This window comes from Stegodyphus dumicola, chromosome X2 (genome assembly GCF_044657685.1).
Source record: "Stegodyphus dumicola isolate Sdum_Otavi_A_Nest chromosome X2, ASM4465768v1".
NCBI classification, from domain to species: domain Eukaryota; kingdom Metazoa; phylum Arthropoda; class Arachnida; order Araneae; family Eresidae; genus Stegodyphus; species Stegodyphus dumicola.
This window is the reverse complement of record NC_140781.1, coordinates 138,455,121-138,468,707: the sequence shown is the minus strand read 5'-3', so window position 1 is coordinate 138,468,707 and position 13,587 is coordinate 138,455,121. Positions and strand designations below refer to the sequence as shown.

At 35.1% G+C, this 13,587-nt stretch overlaps 1 protein-coding gene across 6 annotated transcripts in view; it reads right to left on the bottom strand.

Moving 5' to 3' along the window:
- The window catches only part of LOC118192698 (teneurin-a-like), a 1,025,489-nt gene that overhangs the window by 64,771 nt on the left and 947,131 nt on the right, over positions 1-13,587 (bottom strand). For all 6 annotated transcript variants that reach the window (XM_085809689.1, XM_085809693.1, XM_085809690.1 and 3 more), the window contains 5 exons: positions 9,747-10,014; positions 6,046-6,186; positions 4,090-4,339; positions 2,510-2,745; positions 155-312 (listed from right to left, as the gene is read on the bottom strand). In XM_085809689.1, the coding sequence (XP_085665815.1) occupies positions 155-312; positions 2,510-2,745; positions 4,090-4,339; positions 6,046-6,186; positions 9,747-10,014 (1,053 nt within the window). The remainder of the gene's footprint in view (positions 1-154; positions 313-2,509; positions 2,746-4,089; positions 4,340-6,045; positions 6,187-9,746; positions 10,015-13,587) is intronic.

The window sequence follows — 13,587 nt, the reverse complement described above, 5'->3', positions numbered from 1 at the left end:
TCAGTATTAAGTTAATTACTTTAATGAACTTCTACTGAAAGTTAACATACGCACATTGTTAAAATTTATAAAAAAATAATATTCAATTATTTCATTTCGTACGCCTAAACAAGTATATCGGTTTATGAGCGAAATAATTTGTTTTTTATAGTACCTCTTCCATTTTCAAGGTTCCAGAGCAAGGTATAGGTTTCCACTGTTTTTTATGATGATGATCTCCAATAAGAGTATGGATAATTCCCTTATTATCTACAATTCTGATATTTGGTCCATCCGCAAAGTACAGCGTATTATCTACAGCAACCGCCATACCTGAAAATAAATACATATAAATTGAACTTATAACACTTATTTGCTATAAAAGTTTTCTAATTCAAAATATATATTTAAAAACTAAGCAACCGTAAAATTTAAAAATCAACGAGAGAGAGATTTTTTATGATTGGAAATTAAATGACAACAAAGGTTTTGGAATCGGAAAAACAATTTTTCGGTCATAAGTCGGTTTCATTATTTGAGTTTTTGGCATTATGTACTTTGAAATTTTTTGTATGGTAAATTCCTTATTTGGTATTCTAAATCAGTGGCCTCCAAACTATACTCTGCGGAAACTTGGGATTCCAAGCAAAACTTCTATAAGGTTTTCGCAAGTCAGAATCAAAACGCGAAAGAATTTTTTAACATCACGTAGACAGTAAAACTAACTGTATAGAATAATAATAAATAATATTTTTATTTATATTATTAAACATGACATAAAGTAAATCTACTTTTATGAGTAAATTTGTAATCAAATGCTGACCATCGTTTTCATTTTCCATATAAGATGCTCAAAATATTGATATGTTTTCAATGCAGTTTAACATTTACTTTTCTAAGGATTATAGGGGTTCCGCTCCGTCAGAAATGATGCTTTAGAAATTAAACAAACAAACAACAGAAAATAAACATTTATAAAGATTTGTTCTGTTGGCAGAGTTTGAAGATTATTGCTACAGATATTTATGTTGTCTATTCCGTGTTTCGTTATTAACCACTAAACTTTCATTTCCCTGAATTATTTGAGTAGAATTCATCGACTGATTTACAGCTGCGAGAATTTAAATACTCTTCATTACATTTACTTTCTGACAGTTTTTAAATCTGATTAGGCTATTGACTAAAATTAGAAAGATTCCATTTTTTTTTTCACTTTGAAGAAAGAAATTTTACAGCTGTAGGCGAAAGACATTTAATAATGGTTTCTATATCAAACAGGAATGACTCACAATGGAGATGCTACTTCAGGCGCAGGAGAATCAACAAAGAAGGAACAATGACATTAATTTTATTTGAATTCGCTTCCTTTTGGGAAATCTCATATGAAAAGGTATGATAATATGGTATTCAATGTAGCTAGCACATGCGATGGGGAATAGCAAACTACATTTATGTCAATCCACATTTTATAAAAGTGTTTATGAACAATTCCCAAGGCGAAGAAGTAAAAACTTTTCCAAGGTGAAGCTTTTAGTTGTATGTGCAGATACTCACACATTTGATTCCAAGAAACAAGAAAAATCGTCGGTACTTTTGCCGAAAGTTGAACTACAGATTTTCCAACTACCAGCTTAATATGCTAACAGCTTACACCATGACAGCATATACAGATGAATGGGATAGTTTCTTCTTGTATTATTCCCCACTTAAAGAGCGACTGAAGAGAGAATCAAAAAGCAGTCGAGAGAATCCAGGTGGTGGCGAATTGTCGTCCACCGCATTTTAATTCAGACGCCGTTGTAGAATCTATTACATATTCGTACCTGGAAACATGAAAAATTGCCTGTGACATTGTCGGGATTCAAGCCACATAGCTTCCAATTGCCAGATGGACAAGAAAACACCAAGAATAGTTCTTTATGAAGAAAATTCCTTTATTGTTATAATAATTTAAAGCGCACAAAATCTACGTGGAAGCGAAAAATTGTCGACAACATTCTCGATGTTCTAGTACCGCTGTAAACGCTATTAGACATTTTGGTCGAGGAATTATAAAAACATCAATTTTGCCATCTCTAGTATCGGAATGACGGATTTTCTAATTGTAAGCTGGACATGCTAACCCCTCAGCTCAACAGCACGCATGAGGAATTCGATAATTCCTTACGTAGTTAACTGGAAACATAACAGTATAACCTTTGTGGCTACAAATATAGGGAAAATGGAAAAATGGTGTATTTCACGTTGCGAAACGTTGCGATTTATTTCTAGATTTTGAACATTAGTTCATTTCCACGTGGCTGAGGCTCACTATTTGCATTTACTTCATGCTCCATAAACGGGTTATAGTTTGTCGCATAATTTAACAATAATAATATCCGGTTTATGACAATCTTTACCGCTTTACACTTTTACGTCTTAATCGTTGTCTTATGAAAAATAAATGCATAATCATTACGGTTCGCTGTATTACGTCATTAATATTATTTTTCCTCTAAACGTTTTGTAAATAAACTTCACATATTATTACCTTTTGGATAGGCCAGGGAAGCCTCTAAAGCTGGTTTACCATCTCCACAATTATTGCGGTCTCTTGGAAGACATCTAACCCCGCTTCCAACGACGACATCAAAATTTGAATCAGGATCTTCAACTTTGTCTAATGAATGCACCCTCAAAATTTTATGATGCTCGGGAGCTGAAATATACAAATGTCCATCCGTTGGGCTCAGTGTAAGATGATACTGGCTTGAAACATCTGATGTCCTGCAAACAGAAAGAAAAAAATATGTGGAGAACTTGTGTGATATAATTTTAAAAATATTTTATATCAACATTTTAATAATTTTTGAAGCAAAGGAAAAGTATATTTCAAAGGCCTAATTCTAAAACTAGTCTTCAAGATATCATGTTCGGAACGAAGCAAGACATTTTAAAGATATCTGGCTTGAGACAGGTAGGACATTATGATTTTCCGGAAAGATAAGACAATCAAAGTGCTGATTTTTCTGGAGAGACGTTAAGAAATTTTAAAGACATTTTGATTAAGAAAAGTAACATGCTACGGCTTTGGAAAGAAGCAAGAGATTATTTAAGGCGTTGTCCTAACAAAGAAAGACATTTATGCACAGAACGAAGCAAAAGATTTCTGTCAGCAAAGTATTCATGTCATATCCGGAACGAAGCACTGTTTCCCCTCTTTAAGGTCACGAATCTAAAGCCAGTGGTTTGGGAGCAAAGAAAACATTTTTATTTCATTTTATTTGCCCACTTTCCGTTCCAGTATTTATTTTTTTATTCCCGAGGATCGGTAGCGTGGAATTTCTGAAATACTGGATGTTCTGCACGTACCAGATAAAAGCATTAAACAATATTTTAAGATGTCTACAACTTAAGGTAGAAATCCAATGTTCGATTAAAATTTAATAGCACTCTCAAAGAAGATGTAAAGAAATGTAAACGAAACTGAGGCTCTGTTCTTTTATTTCTCCCGGACGAAATAATCCTTTTTTAATTCCTTAGTTAGTTGTAGTTAAATTGAATTTTCAAAAAACGTTATTTCATTTCCTAATCCCCGAGACTTTATTATTGGATTAAGATCTTTAAAAGTATTAAATGCTTTACTTTTCGAGATTAAATTAGATTGAAATAAAGGTGTATTCTTAGGTTCCCAATAAAAATAAATTACTGTTTCAAAGAATTTTATTCAAATACGTATTTGTTACACAATAGTACAATTGGAAAAAACTAAGCATTCGCAATATTTCGAAAAATTAGCACATGTTATAAACTTAAAAGGTATTATTTATTTGTACGTAAATCGACTTTTTACAAGTGCAACAATTGTCATCTATTATTTCAGAAAACACTTCGGTTGAAAAAATAACCTCGTACTAACACTTTAAGAAAGCGTTATTAAAATGTATTTTTTCCGCGATGTATTTTCTAAAAGCCTTAACGCAAATAAAATGAATAAAAAAGTGAGATCCTTCTCCAGAACTAATGCATTGATCACTCAAAATTTCCACATTTGATCCAAGAAGGAATGGATTTAAAAAACTGACAACACTGCAAGTTAAGAAAATGGAGATAATGGTAAAATTTACTTACTTCATTCTGAACACTGTGTATACTTGGCCATTGGGTGTGATCCGTCTCACAAGATTGAAATCTCCGACATACACACTTCCATCCGGGCCACTTGCAAGGGCGACTGGAGAATGCAATTTATTATCCCTGGCAAGACCATTGCAGTCAGGGCACTGAAGTGGACGCGGCTGTCCGTTGCCTATCAATATGGATATCACCCTTGGCTGCTGACGGAAGTATATTGTGGCCCCGTCACCCTTTTGTAGCACTCCTATTACATGAAACCATCAATATGAGATGACAATACCGTCAACAGAATTTTAAAGATTTTAAAGGATAATGAAGCGAAAATGACATGTTTTGAATAGAGTGTCAAAATATAGAAAGGTTAACTGCATGAAAGAATTTTCGTCACTGTGTAGAAAAAGAATATTATGAAGGTGTTGGAAACTTTTAGTTAACAGACGATTGCTAACAAACGTAATAAATTTATGCTGAAAACAATTTATGAAACAATGGGTTGTTGCTTTCCCTAAAATAATAAGCTTAAGTGGGTTAGTGAGAAATCTTACTTTAATTTTATATTTCATTTCAGCTTTCATCTACATACTGAATTTTGTACTGTTTTTAACACTGAAGCACAACAATACTATTTTCTCAAAAACATTTGAAAAACTCAATAAATCTATATACGGAGATACACAGAATCATAACACTTAAGTACAACTTGAAAAAATCAAATATGAATGCATGCAATGCAAAACGTATGTTGTGAAAATAGATATTAAAATTGAAACAATATTTTAAATATGATTACGAAGTTTCAGAAAAAATAAAAACTTCAGCAAAGGTTCAATTAATAAAATGCTCATTCGTCATTGCTAAACACAAAAAAGTTCGATTCAAATACGTAAAAATGCAGTGGAAGTATTAATAACTAATATCTTCAAGAGACCAGTTAGGAAGTTAGAAACAAGTGCTAATTTACTTTAAACGAAACCATTAACTGTCAAAATAGATAGCATTTGTTTTGAAATTTCTCCCTGAGTATCATCGAAATACTGATATTTGCTGGGCAATAATGAGTTGAAAAATTATTTAGATCAGTAAATTCGTTCTATAATATTATATATCCGCGAATTTTGTACATAAAGTTACGAAAAATAATTTGTATTTAGTTTTGAAAGCATTATGAATATGAACAGAGCATTTTAATTTATGAAAACTATAGAAAATTTCTATTTAAATAAGTTTTCTAACTGTTTTTCATAGTCTTTTCCTAATTTTAAGAAGCTTGTAATGAAAAGTACATATCAGTATTTAAACATATAAATCGTTTTTACTGCTAAAATCCAGGGTTCCGACAGATGCATATTCATTGATTTTCATAGGAGTAAACATTATTTCTGATAAAATAGTGTGCTAAATATCTGTGATTATGTGATATGGTAGATAGTGATAATTATTTTCTGTTCCTTACCTGAGAATACTCATTCTTCTATTCTTTCTTTGCCTTTGTAAGTTTAGTTCTTACGTTGTTTTGTATGCTTTTGAATAAATATTTAGATAAAATGCTTAAGGCTCATGTCACATTTAGTACAATTTATTATATTACTCGTAATTCTTAATCTACATAAAATGCATCTCACACATATTGCCAGAACACTTTATTCTCTGCAGAGATGTCAGCAACAGAGGTTTTAAAAATTGAAATACTGTTTCATACCAACGCAAGCGTGACCTGGTATTCTGCCAAAAGACTTGCTCGACTGAATTTTTAGTTAGAAAATTGAGTAGTAATATGATAATTCAATGTATCTCATGTTCCCGAATCGCACTCATCTACTCTAGAGCGTAAAACAAGCGGTCTAAAAGGCGCACGCGGGATCTTGCTCATGGCTGAACGACATCAGGCATCAAGAAATTGTTTAAAATCTGTGAATTTCAAAAGATTTATTTCCAGATTCCAATACTAACCTTCGTGGAAATTATATCTATGATGGACGTCAAGATTCCAAGATCCGAGCTCCGAGATGTCCATGTCATAACCCCTGAGAGTACTTGCTTGCACAGTCCAGACAACGCGTTCGCAACTGCTGTACTTGTATCCAACATAAACTAAAACAGAAACAGAAATTGTACAATTTAATGAATTTTCGATATATTATTAAATTAACACTATTGGTAAAACTCTTCGCTGTTGGTAAACTTGTTTTTTCTTTCAGAAAATTAAATTCAAATATAATAAGAACAAAGCAAAGAAATCCAGCCGTATAATTCTAAGCATTATCTGTCTTTATCTATTTGTGTATATACAGGGTGTCCTAAAATATGTACACTTTTCGAACGTTAATAACAGGAATACTGATAATAGTAAGCATAATTATTTTATGTCATTTATCTTAAAAGCTTTAAATATTCAAAATGAGTTGCAATGGCAATAATATATCGTCCTCAAATACTGTGAAGCCGATCAATAAACAGCAGATTTGTTTTTGTCAGGAAGGGAAACGAAGACAGTTTCAATTGCATTTCTCTTGGCATCCCGTGTCCGTTACATTTTAGGTTTACACATTAGAAGTTTGCAATATCATCCTCACACTTCATCTCTTATTGCTGCATCATAATTTCTTCAAGTCACATACAGTTCCTTTCTCCTCAATCTTGTCACATACTCTTGCAAATGTTACACGTGCCTGTAGCAGAGAATCAGATTTTGTTCTCCATTATCTTTGTTTGTCAGGTTTTCGATAACGCTTTGAAATTCACTTACTTTGCTTGAAAGGAACAACCACAGCGGGCGATTAACTCCTGGCAGGTTGTGACGAAGCTAAATCAGCAGAATGCCTATATGTGCTCATAAACAAACATAAACATTGCACATTCAAAAACAAAATGTCCATTCAGATCAATCTTTAACAGTTTTTTTGATATTAACATTCAAAGAGTATAAATATTATTTTGGGACAATATATATAATAATAGTACGTATATAAAAATAACCTAAAATAAAAATAAATAATTTCGTCCATATTTTAAAAGTTAAATGTCAATAACAATTTTCCAAAAATTGCAAAAAAGAATTAGCCATCAAGTCTACGCAACTGACAAAGGTAAAGCAGCACAGAAATGTATAAAATAGAAATATATTAAAAGATTTAAAAGATTGCGAGGCTTCAAAATAAATAAAACAAACAAAGGTAGGAAATAAATTCAAACTTCTAAATAGCAATATAAAATTCCGACGAGTAACCAAAATATAGAATAACAAAGAATAAGAAAATAAACAAAACCGAATCGCAGAAAACAAAATTCACAAGAATAACAAATTGAACGTATTACACGTCGTTTGTAAAAGCAACATTCATAGCAAAGATATAGAATTGCAATGCTAAAACAAGTGAAGCTGTATCTTGAGAATTAAGTAAACATAAAAATCTCTTTACGACAAAGATTTGAAATAATTCAGATTGCAGAAATAAGTTTTAATTCTGCAAATTTAAACCATTTTCTCGAAGATTCTAAAAATGACTAGAATTAGTAAAAAGGGATATAATACAGAATTATTCAAAGACAATGAACCAATTTTATGAAGCTGTATATTAAGTAAAAAAAATTCAAACTTCTCATCAGACAAAACGTGTCCTATTAATAATGAAATTTTATTTTCTGTTCTACAATTTCAACGTTCTGTCCTACAGTACAGTTTTCCTACAGCAGCAAGGATAAAGTGAAACCGACATGAGAATTTCTTCCAAATTAGTTACAGAGTATCATGTTTTGGGAGCCATGAGAGTGTTATTAAATTGTTTTCGAAAAAACCTCTACTCTGTGGTAATCCAACTGATTTTCGCGAATTCGAACATGCAGAGGACTTTTGCTAAAATTAGGTTACTTAAATACAGCAAAAGTATACGAAGATTATCTGTCCAAAGGGAGGAATGCCTTCGTGGAAGACTTTATAAGGCCTAGAAATAAGACAGTACGATTGATATATAATAATTATCAATTATAGTCGAGTCCTATAATCGAGTCCGGATCGAACAATCAGTATTCCAGCGGTCTTAGCCGCACGGCCATTGACTGGGCCTTTTGCTGAGATTCGCCTTTCCGCGCGTAATCAAACAACTACGGTATAATGGTTAGCGAGTCGTCCAACTGGTACAGTAGTTAGCGTCGCTGACTGCCATGCCAAAGGGCCCGGGTTCGAATCCTGAAAATGGCATGGGTGTTTGTAAATGTATAGTGTCAGTGTGGCATCGCGGCACTCTAAATATGCGGCGAGCCGAAAGTCCTCTCGAGTGGTTTGATGGAAGAAAAGAGGGGTATGAGACCCTAGGGTCCGTCCCTTCCCGGGGTACTCTCCATCAAAATTGGGAGCGGAACTGAGCCAAACACTCAACTGAACCAAATGGCACTGTCACCTGTTAGGTGTTCAAGGCAATTGCAAACGACAGATGTAATCTAGCGCTCCTTGCCACGAGGAGTTTCGTGGGCTTGAGCTAACTACGTCAGACAAGTGAGCATAAGCGACAATAACAACAGTGGTTAGCGGTGATGACTGTTGCTGAGCGTGTAAGTCTAAAGTGTCTGTGCAGCACTGAGGGCGCTCAAAACAGTAGCAAGCCGAAAATCCTTTCGAGTGGTTTGAGTTAGGAGAGGAGCATGGGAGACCGCCGGATCCGTTACCCTGTAAGCTCTTCATCAAAACTGGGACAGAACTGGCTAAAGTCATTCTGTTAACTTTAAGGTGCCCAGGGCTCATGCTAATTGGTAGACGCAATCCTACGCTCTTCGTCACTCTTGCTTGACAATAGCGTAAAATTCATATAGATTGTTCTGATGTTTGATGTTGCTGTCAGGCAGGTGAGATATGTAACAGCGAAAACACTTATGCAGGAAAAACTGAAATTCTGGTGTACGACGCATGCACGGTTGAACTGCTGACAACTACTGAAAACTTAACCTACTTCTTCTACTGTCCCAAGGTGGTGAGTGGCTCTTTCATGAAGATTCTGTGACACAGGATTTTAAAAATGGTTCATTATTTTATTATTTTTGAATAATTCTGTAGGATTGTACATTATCTGGAACTATTTACCTCAAAAGATGGGAAGCAAATCATCGCTCTGTCTAAGTAACTACAAGCCATGGAAAAAGTTTTATTAAATAGAACTTAATACATGAGTGCACGATCTTGTGCTAACAATATCAATCACAACTCGTGGTGATGAAACTAAAGGAACAGTCAATTTCAATTTAAAACGTAGACCGCACAATTATATTTAAACCTTACCTGGCTCAGAACTTCTAACCGGCGTATCAAATTTAAATTTCGGCAGCAAAAAAGCAAAGCCGATTAATTACAACTTTACAACTTTATCAGAGATGGCAGGAACTAACATAACGTGTCTGAGAGAGGCAGAATCACACTCTGTCTTACAATCCAAAAACCTCAGTTTAAATACTAGCAAACTGATTTGCATTCCGGTGAGAAAACAGAAAGGAGACGTTAGAATAAAAGTTGAAATTATAAATAATAACGTTACAATCCAATACTTTATATTTAATTAACAATTAAATTAACATCAACAAGAGACTACATACTGAAAACTGAAAATCATTATTCTTCTACATTGAACACAGCTATTTTTATTTTCGTTAAAATATTTTCTAACCTCTTGCAGTAGTAAGGCCGTATACTTTTTGTTTGTATACATTTCTTTTATTCCATGCAAAAGTGTACTTGATATCTGGATCTGCTTCAAAAGTTTTCTCTACTAAAAATCCTTCCACGACAATCCTTAAATGGACCAATCGGAGCGTCTCCGGCACACTGGATGGAGTTAGCTGGAGGTGTATGGTTGATAGATAGCCTTGGGCATGGCTACTGTGGTAAACTAGGTGTAGATCCGACCCGGGTATGGAAAAGCTCTCTTGCAACACCTGAGAAGAAAAGGAAGGGATTTGGGTGGGGCTTCTAATGCAAAGATAGCTAAAGATTTGAAGCATAGGGGAATAAATACACAGAATCACTTAACACTCTTTTCTGCTCCAAAGCATGAAATTCCTGTGTTATGGCTGTAACGTTTTTAAATAAAGAACTAAATAAAAGCAACACTTTGAAGAATATTAATTGGGATGTTTTTATGATCAATTACTATAAAATTTGGAGACCTGTAAATTCTAAGATTTATCGCTCTTCAGACTACCGGGTTTTGGCAAACATTAAGATGAGCATGTAAATCTCAGAACCGACTGCTGTATCTTAGCATTTATCAATGTCGGGGGGCAAAAATCCAAATTAACAAACAAACATTTAAGCATCGGTCCACCATCAACAGATATTGGTAGTTCCTAAGAATTTATCAATGCGAACTGGTAAAAGACACGTAGTTAATACCAGTTTCTCCCTGTTTTACATTCTTTCTCCCACTGGCTTCTTAATCGCATCTGCTTTCTTTTGGATTCATCAATAGGAAGGGTTTTATTTGTAAAATTGTTCATGGGAAATAATAACAATCGGTTCTCTACAGACATTTAGTAAGATTTGGTATTTTCACTATTTTAACATAATTTAAAGTTCATTTTGAACGGGATTCAGGCTTGGGAATTTTTAAATAAATCCAATCGATTGTAGAAAATAGATTGCACTTTCTAAACGTTCCAATTCCTTAATTTTCATTGATAAATTGCTTTAATAATCTAAAATGTATGATTACTCTTACCAGGCCCGATAGGTTAATCACATTTACCACCAGTATTTGGAGAATAAGTTAATAAATATGAAGATGTATTAAATTAATTTCAAAATTTACAGGTCTCCAATTATTTCGTGCAATACATACACATAAGGTAATATTTTAAATTAGTATTTCTTTGCTATACACAAAGAAATGATAGTCTGTTTCGATTTAATGAACACCTGTTGATATATTGCCAAAATACTACCATAATATAACACTATAATATTGCATTCAAGAAGTGAAGAATTATTTTTAGTTCTCATTTAAATAAATTTATAAAAGATACCAAGTTTTATTTCTAGAATAATTAGTGTAAGGAAAAGAAATTAATACCTGGAGTTTAAAAATAATTGTTTCGGTATTTTACGTACGTGTTCTCATTAAGAATCGTTAAGACCAGTCTGGTGAGACATATAGCTTTCAAAGTGCTTTGATTCTGTCTTCATAGTATAACGGAAAACGAATACAGAGAATGTATTAGATTGAAAATGGGAATTGGCTACACAATTTTTAGTGAATATGACTGCTTACTTAAACGAACTGAAAATGTGCTTATAATAATTACACTCCTGCACAAAAAATAAGCAACAAAGGCAAAACATGGAATAAAGCAAAAAAACAAAAACTATTTGATGAAAATTTTGTGAAATTGATACAAGAGTTTCAAGTATTACAACCATCACATCGCGAAAGACCAAATGGTTCGGTATAATGTGCAATGGAAACATCCCGCTAATAATGGGTATGATACCCGTTAGCTGACATGACATGCATGCTTGAGAACAGCGAGGCAAACTATCAGTAGTGTCTTTGATCGCTTGTTGTGGCAGCAGCGCCCACTCCTGTAGTAATGCATGCCGGAGCTCGCGGAGGGTGCCTGGAGGTACTCTGCGACCTGCAGAGTCGTTCAACCATTTTCTACACATGCTCATTGGAATTCAGGTACGCTGATTTATCAAGCTACATGAAACATGAAATGGTTTTCACTCTTCAGATAGCTCTGCACCTCTCAAGCTTTTATGTCGGCGGGTGTTATCGTCCATAAATATCACGTCGATATCCATTGCAGCCATAAAAGGACGCACAAGGGAGCACGAATTTAGTTGCAATATGGGACGGCTGTGACGAAACCTCCAGGAACGCCGTTCGTTTCTATCCCACTAGCGTGTCCTTGGCTCACTATATCAGTGTCCTTCGGAAATAGATCTGGAGTTAAATTGAGATTCATACAGTACGTGGCTCCACTGCTCTAGTGTCCAACTGCGATGTTCACGGGCCCAAATCAACCGCTTTCTTACATGCGATGGGGACAAAGAAACACGAACCACAGATCGTCGGGCGTAGAGTTCGTTTTCATACAGTCGACGCGACACAGTTTGGCGGGATATAGGCCGTTCTGCAGTATTGGAGAGATGCGACGCCAGCTGTCGTGCTGTTAGCTATGTATGCCATATTACACATAGCAATATGAAGCGATTATCTACTTTGATTATTCTCCGGTGTCCAAACCCACGTCTTCTACAGGGGTTTTAATCCCTTTGGTAGCGGTTCCACAGCTTACGATGATACTCCAATAAACATTCAGCTCTTTCGCAGCAGTGGATTGTATTGCACCAGCTTGCAAGATTCCGACAGCTCTCCAACGCTTTTCATCTTGAAAATGGTGTCTTCGGCTCGTGCTTTCCGCATTGGCTATTACGGATTACAGAAAACTATCGTTGCTTGCTAACTGACGCGTAGGTTCGACATGCCCCTTTTTAAGGCGTTGCGGTGTGATTGTGGGATTGCGTTTTATTATAATTTTAGTGACCTTGTAGAGTTATTAGGTTATTTAGAAGCCGGAGAGATGAAAAATGAGCAACGCCTTCGCCGGAATCGAATCACGGTTTTTTTAGGGGACCCAATTTGCCAAATCCTGGGGTGTGGAGAATCATTATCCAACACCCTTTTAATTCGGGTGCCACTGTAGAGACATTAGGTAATTTTTGGAAGCAGAAGATGTGAAAATGAGCAACGTCTTCGCCGGAAATTGAACCACGGACTTCTGGAAAACGCGCTCAGCGTGCAGACCGCTACACCGCGAAGGCATGCTAAGATGGCGGGAGAAATACCTTATAGCCTCATTGCATTTGACGATGCAACCTGTTATGTTCAATTCCACTTTTTACTTTCGTACCTTTTCTTTTAGCGTTTGTTGCTTATTTTTTTAGCGCGAGTGTATTAGAGACCAAAAGCTAGTAACAAATGAAGTTTCAAAGAAAGACAGAACTCGAAATTAAATTGAAATTGCTGCAGTTTCACATTAATAGAAAAATTAATTTGAAATTCTGACAACTTGAATTTGAACTTGAATTGGTGGGGTGATCTACACGCTGGGCGCGTATCCAGAAGTCCGCGGTTCAATTCCCGGCGAAGGCATTGCTAATTTTTCATCTTGCCTGCTTCCAAAAATTGTCTCTACAGTAGCGCCCGAACTAAAAGGGTGTTGGATGATGGATCTCCACACCCAGGATTTGGTGTTTGGGTCACCTAAAAAAAACCCAGTCGCCCTTTAAAAGGGGGAGTATAAATGATATTTCTTCCACATTCTTGACATGCCTTCGTGGTATGGTGATCTGCAAGCTGGGCGCGTATCCAGAGGTCCGCGGTTCGTTTCCCGGCAAAGGCGTTGCTAATATTTCATCTTGCCTGCTTCCAAAAAATCCTGATGTCTCTACAAACGTTTATATGAGTCAGTTTCCCTTATAATTTCCTCCACGAAGGCATCCCTCTC